We start from the raw sequence: 11,473 nt of genomic DNA on the forward strand, positions 1-11,473 counted from the left end.
AGCTAAATAATCTGTTGATGTTGATGAAATAAATGAAAAGCCTCCCTAAAAATTAAGTTGTCTTATAATCATTGTGAAATTGTCTTTCTGTAAGTAAGACCATTAACACCTGAATTAAATTCTTATTGAAATGCTTTAGAGACCATAAACTAACCTGTTGTACCCACTGTGCCTGTGGATAATTTGCATACAAAAGGGGAAGAGTTGACAAACTGCTGGAGGTGGCGATAGAAGATTGTGGTTCCAGTCCCACAACGACAAAGGTTTAAGGCACTCAAAGGCATCTGATTCTAAAGTGGGTCACCACAATGCCATTCCAATGTGCAGGAGGTGCCCCCATGAGATCCCATCGTTGGCGACAATTGAAAGACATTCGCTATTAGCCTGGTTCTTTGTTTGTTGGTTTTGTTTCATTGATATTTGCCAAAAAGCTTTATTGTACGGTAAAATATAAATAGTTTAGTGGTTGTTTGTTTGGTCGTCAATGGCATTTGCCATCATCATTTTGTGTTTAGTGTATATAATTGCGGGTGTATTGTGTGAATATCGGGGTACTGTAAATATCTATTCTATATAGCTGCACATTAATGCCAAGTTTCAGTTTCGGTTTCATTTAATTGCCATTTCAGACAATTTTTGTTCCGCATGTTTATCTATAAAATGTTCCCGCTCTGCGCCATAAATTAAATAGCAAACAGAGGCAGCGGAGATGCGTACGCACACGCCTCCAAAAGCGAATTATTGATATATTCCTTATGAATGCCATACATTATATGATAATTATCGTTAAAATACTCATGCTCTCGAGGGAAATCGTTCGAAATTCGCTTTTGAGGGCGAGGAGCAGCTGACTAAGTGGGCTTTTGCTTTGCAGACTTGTTCGTTTGTTTTTGTTATAGTTTTAGTTAACAACAGTTTGGTAATTCTTAGAATCTTATCATCATCGATATGATATAAGGGCTAAAACTTACTAACTATTCGTTGTGGAGTTAAGAGGGTTTCGAATTATGGACAATAAAGTTAACAATCGTTGTTTCTCCACCCTCGGGGTTCTTAGATATTTAAATGTATATAATATATATATAAAATTGCTTAGCCAATAAGTTGTACAAAATACGTTTATATACAATAGTCAATAGTTAGTATCAAAATTAAAATCTATATCTAAATTGGTGAAAAGTATTCGCTGCCTTTGTCTCAGTCATTCGGTAATTTCATATTCGATTCGTTGCTTAGATCAAGAAAAATAATTATATAAACTTTATAGAATGGAAAGTAATTTCCTCGTTGATTATTTACAAATAACTATCTATATATATATAAACACTCGAATCCTACCAGTATCAAGTATGCTCGTACGGGGAGAATTACTTTTGGCCTGAACACTTTGGAAGTTCTACTAAATAATACAAATGTGTTACTCATGCACACGTTGAACGTGTGATCATAACTTGAGCAATAAATTAATATTAGTCAATTACAAAAAAAAATATAAAATAATTAATGAATTAAATAATAATAATGAGAAATAATAATTGTACTGCATTGTAGTTTCTGCGTTTTCAAGACCTAAAATATATAAAATACATTGGGGATTGGGGGAATACATTTTTGAATTTGGCGCCATAAGCAGGATCTAGGACAATGGGCACTGCTTGCTTGGAAGTTTCAGAGAATGTGTGTACTGCTTTATCATTGCTTAATTAAGCACGCTTTCTTTTTTATACCATTTAACCTTGATCGATAGGTATCGTTGAACTTTCCATGATCAATTTGATTGTTTCCGCTTATAACTATATGCATGTGTGTGTGTGTGTGGCGTTTCTGTTTATGCTTCCAAGTAAATAAATTTCGATTGTTTACTCTGCACATAAGAAAAACATTCAAAAATGTTTCAGATGAAAAAGATTATGCGGCAAATATAAAAATAGTTTCAGTCAGCATTGTTCCATCCAGTATTCCAGCAAAAATAGTGATTAGGCAATGCAAATGTCAAGCACAAATATAAAACAAAAACAAAAAACTGGATGCAGGCAGTGTCAATCGAGAAATACCAATCAGAATCGGCTAATTTAAATGTTAAACATCCGATATGTTAATGTGTGTTGTGCTCTGCTGTTTTTCTCACACTTGAGATTTGAGTCAGAAAAAGCAGAGTAGCTATCTTAACTAAACAACAACAAAAGTGCCTCAACAGCAAATTCCTTGTGGTTGCCACACACACACATACATACACACACAGATATAAACTGATTCTCTGTTGTTTTTATATTGTTGCTTGAAAGTGCTTGTTGGATGAAAGAGCAACAATAGATCTGCTTTGTTTTGTCTATTCTGAATTCCTGTTTGGCTGCACATTCCATTTGCTAGCCACAAGCATTTCGCAACACTGACCAGAGTGTCCAATTAGAACGTGTTAATGTGACCCGAACTGCTCTACCGTTATTCTGCTTTTACTGCTTTTCGCGATGATGATGGCAATGTTGATGATGAATAAAATAATACGTTTCTTTTGTGCTGGCTCAAATTGAAGTTGAATACTGGCATACTGAGTACTTTTCGATCCACAGCGGTTGTTGGCCGATTTCAAAATCACGAGCAAGACGCTCACAAGCACACACACACATACATGCACACATTTACCCGCACAATTAGCTGGTCAGCTTGCTTTTGTTGTTGCGATTGCGCAAGTGTGTGCCTCCCGTCTCGAAACTCCAGCTTTAGCAGCTTTTTGTTCGCTTTTTTTTTTTTGCTTCTGCTGAGCTGCCCATTGCCATTATTTCGCTCGTTCGAGGTCTGGACTTTTGTGTCCGGGCCTGACTTTCGCAGTGTCGCTCGTCGTCTCAGTTGTCTGCAAAAAAAAAGAAAGAAAAGGGGCAAAAATAAGTACAAATTTTTATATGATCTGCGTGCGTATGCAAGGTACAGTGCGCTCAAAGTATTAGCACTAAGGAACAGTGTTGGAGAGGGTGCTGTTTTAGTTCTAGGGTCTTTTATTGAAGAAGATTTCTTATTAGAAAAATATGAACGGCTTCAACTCACAGTCAGTATTCTTAAGTGTCTTGGCTAAAACAATTCCTGATTGCTCATAATCTTATTAGAATGAACAAAACAAGCAGGGCATACTCAGAAATTCTCAGATTTATTTTGTTTTCCAAATTCTTGGAAAAAGATACCAGGGCGAATATGAATACAAGTATGAGTATCTAGTTAATGGAATACTAAATTGCTTCCTGCCTAATAACATATACAAAATTTCAGATCGCCTGCACAAATTAACAATCCGAATCCGAATCTTAAACTATGATTTTTAAATACAAAGAAGTAAATGTATAAATATTTCTGAGCTAAAATATCAACCACAACTGTGGCAGCAATATCTTCCCCTTATTTCCTTCCACCGGTAAGGAATCATATGACGACCCACGTTGCAGGCATAAATTAAAAAAATAATGCCCTGCGTAAAATGTAAATGGGCCACAGTGCAATTATAAGTTGAAAAACTGCAGAACGTTCAAATTAAAAATTGCCGCTAAACTCAAATTAACGCAGAGCATGTGTGCGTGTGTGCGATTGCGTCTGGAGATGGACATTTAGTATTCTTACAGCGAAATGTGTGCCAATTTGTGGAAAAGTCAACAGGAAGGAATTCATTACGCTGCCAAGCAGTGAATACTTTGAAGTATCATGGAAAACTAGACAGATAAATGCTGACCCAGATGAAAACTACAAAGTTTCGACTTCTTTCACTTAAACAATAACTCACAACGAATCAGCACTGGCTCGTATTTCTTTTTAACGGTTCCATTTCAGGCGGGAAGTATGGGTCACGTTCGACAACGGGCAAGAATTATCTGCGTTTATGAACAAAAATGTAAAATAATATAAGCTTTATGAGTACCACGAATTATTATTAAATTAGTAATCATTTATAGTTAACCCATGTCAAACAAGTAACATGTACTAATCATCAAATTTTAAATAAAAAGTTGCTTAATGGTTTAATAGAACCATAAGCGAAAAACTAAATAATTAAGTGGTGATGGGGATAAAAAGTGGAACTCAAGCGTAGCCAATCTCATATTTCTCATGGAATAGCTATGTAGTTTTCCGGTCTTTGATCGCCATGATTGCTGACCCACACAAGATAATCAGGGAAATTACTAATTAACGAAAGTGTTTTTAAATTATCACAATAGTTATTGTCAGAAAACTTTCGCTTTTGTTTCTGGTTTTTCAAAGAATTTTTGAGTAACGATTTGCTAATGATAGATAGGCTTTTAGATTTATTGTGGTTTAGGAAAACATCTTTAGGATGTTTGGTTTTAAAAGTTTACGGCTTCTACGCCTCTATAATTCTCAACGGTTTTAAACTGCGTGAATTTGTAATTAAACGCTGATGATCATGTGTGATTATCCATTGTAAAATTTCAATTCTTCGAATCACATAGCTAAAAACTGCTAAATGATGAAAATTTGCCCAGAGGTTTCCCTGTGTCCTATTGTGCATCTGTGCAATTTGGTTGACAAACGAGGAGCACAGTCTGCGACTCCCTTATTTTTGCACCGTCGTTGCCGTGTTTTGATGAGCGTGACGGGGACATGGTGCTCTGAGATTATGCAGATGAACACAAATGGCACAGCAGCTGCAGTTGCAACTGCATTTTCAGTTGCATAGCATTTGAGGCATTGCAACACACGCACACTCGCATGCCGGTCACAGTTTTTGAGCGACTGGTTTCTCCCAATCTTATTGCGTGCACGAGGTACGATTTCAGGGGCCAGGCCAAATAACTCGGTTGCGTAATCCCCTTGAATGGGCCCATGGGCCAAAAACCCAGTGTTTGTTTTGTTTTCTCTTTCGTTGGGCAAAACCTCAGATTCGGATTCGGACATACAGTCATCGACGGACAGGCGGACGTACCAACACATCTGTTTCCCCTGACAGACGCGGATCACAAAAAAAAAAAAAAAAATGACGCGATCAGGGCCCAAAAAAAAAGTAACAAACAAAAAACACGAGGGTAAAGAAATACAGTCATACAACAATAACTGCTACCAACAGCTGTCACACTTAACAAGGATACATACTGAAATGATATCACATTTTCTATAGAACTACAATATAATCCTACATTCTTTGTAATAAACATGTCCCTCTTTTTGGGAAAATTTAATATGCTTTACAGGAGATCCCCAAAAATTTCTTCCATTCGATCTTATTACCTTCTAAACTGAAACCTTTTCTAGAACTTCACCTTTTTTTTTATCTTTCTAAACCAAGGTACTTATGTCTATAAATAGTAAGATTGTTTCAGATATTTAATGTTTGCAAGTGCCGAAGCCCGACTGTAGTTTGCATTGGATCATTTTGGAATGTGTCAAAACCACTTGAGGCAACCGAAGTAAAGTAACAAAAGTAACAAGTATGAAGGGAAAATGAGCTGAAACACAAACAAGACGAAGCGATATGCTGCTTATCGTCATCCGTCGCCGTCGCCGGTGAGTCCAATTTAAACTCAATTTTCCCTTTCACGTTCGAATACGTATCCCAGATACAGACGGATGCCAGATAGTATAACGTTAACGTAACGATCCGGTCCCGGTCCCGGTTTTCCATTATCTACGCTTGCGTGTATGTCAAGGGTTGCGCTGATTACTTTATGGCCATGTGGAAATCGACAGGAAATCGGACGAACCGGCGTCAGAGTTTTTCCGATGAAAAACATAACGGCACAGCGGCATCAAAATTTTTCGTCTTTATGGACATTCTCGAACTCAAGTGCTGCACGCGAAATCGTAAACTTGGCGCATGTTGTAAAACATTTGGGAAATGGTAAATGGTCATGCAAATGGAACTGACCAACACGACAAGAGTCCTAAGTAAAATTTCCCAAGTCCATAAAAACAACGGAAAACGCAAGCAAGCAAAAAAAAGGAAAAGAAACGTGCTGGACTTTTCGCCCGGCGCCTCGTTGGGAAATCGCCCCAGGTAGCCTAGGAAATCTCAAACCCTAAAATTGCATCTGGATAAAATGAGTCTACATGGGGGGTGATGAAAGGATATTTCCCAAAAAGGACCATGTCCAAGGGAAACTAACTCAATTAAATGAAAACTCCAAAAAATGTACTAGATTTTTCCCTTTAACAAACAACTAGATAACAAAACTAGTTTTTTCAATATCAAATGGTGGTTGGTTCCTAAAAGTTGTCAGCGCAAACACACTACTATTTCTATGACGAATTCGAAGTTTCATATTTGTTTTTACCTTTTTTTAAATAAATCTTAGGTATTTGGGTTAAGTCTATTGGCAGAGCAATTATCACACATGTGATTCTCAGATGAATGGGAAAAAATAATACTTTTTTCTCTGACATATGTGATATTCATGTTGCTTACATTTTTAGTCATATACCAGAAAATCCAGTTGAATGTTGACCGTTCTAATTATTTTCGGGTTAATAGTAGCTGCGGTACGTGAAGCAGCAGCTACCAAATCATAATAATAAAATGATGCAATATGTTCAGTTTTCAGAATGAAGAAAGTTAGGTACTAATCTTTAAATTAATTTAATTTAAAACGAAAGCCAAGAAATACAAAAGGTACTTCTGGGTTCGTTAATTATCTTATAACAACTCACTTATTTGAAACTTTACAAACTATCTATGATATAAAAGAAACATTTTCAACGAAATGCGATGTTTTGTAATGATATGCAAAACATTGGCCCCACCTGTACGTGTACTTTATAGGACCGAACCTGCTACCATGCATGGCATAACCGGCGAACAAACAACCAACTCATTGAGATACTTTGCATTCCTGATCGGACCTGAAGCCCATTAAAGCCGATAAGTCTATCAGTAGTGAGTGTGTGCTTAAAGCCACATATTGTAAGCCGCTTTGTAAACACAGAGTGGGAACTGCAAGCGCTGTGTTTGCCTCGGCAAACAGTGACTATCTCTTTAGAATTACACTGGGTTATCGGGTGTTCAACTTACGTTTAGCAAACAGTCTCCATTTTGATTGTGGGAACGGGGGGTATCGGTGCTTTCTCCAGTATGTCATCCTCTAGTCCACTATCCGCCGCCGGACTGCTGGGCATGGTGGTATTCTGCGTTGTCTCCGTACCACCGGCCAATGATGGCATTCCTTGTGAGCTGCTCGAATGCTGAACTCCGTTCGTTGTATTAGTAATGTCGTGGCGCAATCTTGGACAGAAGATCCGGCGGCAGGCGGTCCACACCTGCGGCTGGCAGCCCACAACGAGAAAGATGAAGACACCTTGTAGGGCATTGATCAAATCGGTGAAGAACCATACGCCATGTGGTCCACCCACCAGCCAGGATAGTATGTCCGCTATCCAGGTGACGCCCATCACGACCACCAGTTTCAGGCAGACTCTGCCCAAAGCAGACTTCTCCGTGGAGGACTTGACATCATCCCGTTTCCACAGGCCGCATGTTAACTGATGGGTGGTTGACACAAAGAGCGCTATATTGGCGCACAATAGGAGACCAATGGGTCCGTAGAAGTAGGCAAAGATGGAGAGGTTCCGATTGTCGAACCAACAGTACAGCTGCCCGAATCCTGGTCTCAGTAGCGTCGTCTCCGGCAACTGATCCACACAGGCGGCCACAAAAGTGATGAGCAGCGGGCCGCCCCAAGCGTACAGATAATACAGATACCGCCGGAGGGCCTCCTGATTGCGCTCCAACGAACTGGGTCGAAAATCCCGGAAAGTCCACCAAATATTAAAGCACATGGTATTCAGCCAGAAAAACGCGGCCAAGAAAAAGAACTGCATGCAGATGGCCAGTCCCTGGCAAGCCACACTTCCTGGTAGCAAACTTGAGCTCAGCTCCTCAATGGCCAGCAACACTTTGCCGATCAGCAGGCAGGTTACATAAAAGATTTGGCAACGCCAGTGAAGGGCATGATGGACGGCGGGCAGCAGGAAGCCGGCGACCAAAGTGGCGGTTAAAAACACAATCGATACAAGTATGCCGCCAGTTAAAACCGCCTTTTGCAAATTCTGACCATTGACTTCCTCGATAGAGTCTCCTGTGGATCCATCCTGTGTCCCATCTCCTCCTCCGTCAGTCCTAAATAAATGCTGGCACGCTATGATTTTGACCTCGCCCTCACGTTGTGTATGCTCCAGGCAATATTGCTCGGCACTGAGGTTCTTGTGCGGCAACTGCAGTCTGGCCGTTGCCCGATCCAGCTTGGCATCTTGCCAATCCCCGGCTATGGAATAACCCCCGGGACGAGCACATACGGGCAGGCCATAGCTGGTCAGATAGCTACCCTCAGGAAGTTGTGGTGACAGTCGAAGTAGTCCATCGGCGGCTTTTTGATTGCTGGTCTTCAAGTAACAGTTTTGCTGCTCAGTATTGTAGATACCCCACTTTCCGCAACACTTGTTTAATCGCAGGCTAACCGGCGCCTCCTTCTGAACGTGTGTTGCTCCTGGTCCTGGAACCTCTAAAGCGTCGGCCGGTAGGCTGTCAACACACACAACCGCCACTTCCCAGTCGACACAGTAGTCTGACGGCTGAACCATAAGACCACGTTCCCGCACATACAATGTGCCATTAGGAAAGAGCATAACGTTGGCGCCGCGGCTACGAAAAATCTCCGTAGTTTGATCTAGGCGGCAGGATGGTCTGATATTGGGGAGAAACTTCATAAAGCGCGGGCTGGCTCCGAGCGGCTCGAAGAATCGCTGTTGCTGAACCAGATAGACCATAGGCAACCACAAGGCTTCACTGCCAGCGATGCAAGCGTTACTCGATTCGTTTAAATACTCCCCCGTGTGGCAGCACTTGTTGAGCTTCACGGTGGGCGGTGGAGACGGGCGAGGTAGGGGGGCTGTAGGCTCCTCGATGGCCAAACACAAGGACACCGAAATGTGTAGCAGGATTGCGCCCATAAGTAGGCCACAATTCCTGATAAGCAGCCTGAAATCCATCATGTTCTTTTTTGTTGTCGTTGTCGCTTTTGCTACCGTCGTCAAGATCTTTAGATTTCAGGTTCTTTTTGCCTTGTCTTGGCCTCAATCTGCAATTTATGTGCTATGTACACATATCTTAAGATCTTTTTGCGTTCCGTTTCGCTTCGTCGAATAACACTTTTCACTTTTCCTCTCTTTCAACTAGCCCGTAAACAAATAGGGGAAAATGAAAAATTTCACCTCCGTTAAGTTGGGCAAACAAACAAACAAAATCGAGGCGTCGTCGCTGGAAAATCGTCGTCGGATCGCGTAAAATAAACACACGGGTAGGCTGAGATGGACGCCTTCAATGAAATCGTGTTGTCAGCGAATTATGTATATATGTATATCACAATTTTATTTAAAATTGATGCGAAAAGCGAATATCATTTCGTGTTATTCCCACCAAGGTTTGTTGTCTCAATTTTCAGTCGTAAACACATCGCGCGGTGAAAAAAAAAAATCACTGTGCTCTGGCTTAAAAGCGAAGCAACCTTTTCCTCGCGTTTTTTTGGAAATACTCTCGATGATCAGAGGGGGGAACCTTATATGGGTCTTTGCAGTGCGACCCTTGCGCTATACTGTCCAAATACTTACAGTCGTACGGTCACATCTATCGTTTGGAAGTAGACTAGGGTTGTCTTAATTGTATAATTAGGCATTTAAAAAAGGCCGTCGAATTTAACCACAATTAAAACGTATAACATAAATACCAAATTATAAATTTTAAACGTATACAAACATTAAAAATATAAAATAAACATACTAACATTCCTGACATATATGCACGTCATTCATCATTATCATTATTTGCAAGAAAAATATACTACTGAATAAATGTATATTTTAAATATTTATTTATTCTTTTAGAATTCACTTCGGAAACAAATCCTTAACAAATAATAATAATGTTAGTATTTGGAGTTTATTTTCTAAAGTTTTTTTTGGCTTCCTGACATATATACATACATACATTTAACATTATCATTATTTGCATGAAAAAATATATTAAAAAAAATGTATATTTTAAATAGTTAATTATTGTTCCCATAATTCACTTTGGGAACAAATCCGTTATAAATAATAATAGTATTATTACTTAGAATTTATTATTTCAAGTTTTTTTTTGTATGAAACTTGTTAGCATGAATAGTGTTGCAAAACGTAAAAAACTGTTTACCGCTAAACAAAATATATCGTTTCTAGATGGAATCGAAACGTAGTCGATAATCAAACTACCTATCCCATCGATAGTGTCATCTCTATCGCATCGGCCGCATTTTTACCCAAAGTTTTCGCGTTTTTGCAAATTAAACTAACAAAATGTCGAAGGCCCATCCCCCAGAGCTGAAAAAGTGAGTCAAATATAGCTTTAAAGATTACCTTTATAAATCGAAATCCGGGGAATCATTCCAGGTACATGGACAAGCGTATGATGCTAAAACTGAACGGAGGACGCGCCGTCACCGGCATTTTGCGAGGATTCGATCCCTTCATGAACGTGGTCCTGGACGACACTGTAGAGGAGTGCAAGGACAACACGAAGAACAACGTCGGAATGGTGGTAAGATGATCGATAGCTAACACAAAATTAGAATTTTAATAACATTCTCCACTTTTCTAGGTAATCCGCGGCAACAGCATCGTCATGGTTGAAGCTCTGGACAGGGTTTAGCACTCGCCTCGGATCCCAATAACCTCAAGCACCCAAAAACTGTTAGCCGTAGTGTCTAGTCTTAAGGCTCTGAAACATTCATGCGCGCTGTACACCGTCAGAAAAATACACAAATTCTTAACTAAAAAGATAAAATAAACCTTACACTCATCTTACCGAATAATAAGACAACTTAGAAACTCATTGCAAAATGTTTTACCATTTTGTTGGGTGATTATGATATGACTGAAATTGAGAGATTGCTGCACAAAAAGGCATTAACAAAAGTCTAATATTTATAACCAATAGCTTGCTTGGTAAGCATGCCATCGTGTTTTCTTGTCTTTTTGTCCGATATTGGCTTGTTACTTGACTTTGTTAGAGGAATACAAGGCACATTTTTTAAATAACTGCCTTAATAAGTTAAAACTAATTTATCTTGCTAAACATACGGCTGGGATCCGCAAGTTTTCTCTTTGATTTTCTGTGAATACTAGAAAACTGGCCCAAGAGGTTTTATTAGATAAAAACCAGACCACTATTTAGGCATCATTTCTTAATATTCCGAAACTTTCCATTTAAGTAAACTAATGTGATGAAATTGCATTTGATGTAAGCTAAATTGTTTTTACACAATGTATACGTCTTTAGTACAACTATCAAGAAAGCTATAGTTTAACTTAATCAAGTTCGTTTTTTTTTTGTAATAAAAAACGTGTATATTAGTTTAACTAATTTATAATATATTGCCAAGGCTTTAATTTAATAATTGAGGTGCTTATCTTCATAAATTTTTAGCTAGGCCTAAAGCTGAAAGCTTTT

General features: G+C 39.2%; 2 protein-coding genes across 2 annotated transcripts; one reads left to right on the top strand and one right to left on the bottom strand.

The window, feature by feature from the left end:
* Window positions 1-876: 876 nt before the first annotated feature.
* Window positions 877-9,528, bottom strand: LOC108103927 (probable G-protein coupled receptor Mth-like 1). Its single transcript, XM_017209678.2, has 2 exons — window positions 7,004-9,528; window positions 877-2,851 (listed from the first exon to the last, which is right to left on the bottom strand). Exon 1 carries the CDS (start codon window positions 8,977-8,979, stop codon window positions 7,006-7,008), a length of 1,974 nt encoding a protein of 657 aa, XP_017065167.1. The 5' UTR covers window positions 8,980-9,528; the 3' UTR covers window positions 877-2,851; window positions 7,004-7,005.
* Window positions 9,529-10,225: 697 nt separating this feature from the next.
* LOC108103820 (probable small nuclear ribonucleoprotein G) lies at window positions 10,226-10,800 on the top strand. The gene is made up of 3 exons (XM_017209507.2): window positions 10,226-10,352; window positions 10,414-10,561; window positions 10,622-10,800. The coding sequence occupies exons 1-3, from the start codon at window positions 10,321-10,323 to the stop codon at window positions 10,670-10,672; spliced, it is 231 nt and encodes a 76-aa protein (XP_017064996.1). The 5' UTR covers window positions 10,226-10,320; the 3' UTR covers window positions 10,673-10,800.
* Window positions 10,801-11,473: the final 673 nt, after the last annotated feature.

Source organism: Drosophila eugracilis, unplaced genomic scaffold (assembly GCF_018153835.1).
Source record: "Drosophila eugracilis isolate 14026-0451.02 unplaced genomic scaffold, ASM1815383v1 contig_408, whole genome shotgun sequence".
In the NCBI taxonomy this organism is placed as follows: Eukaryota; Metazoa; Arthropoda; class Insecta; order Diptera; family Drosophilidae; genus Drosophila; species Drosophila eugracilis.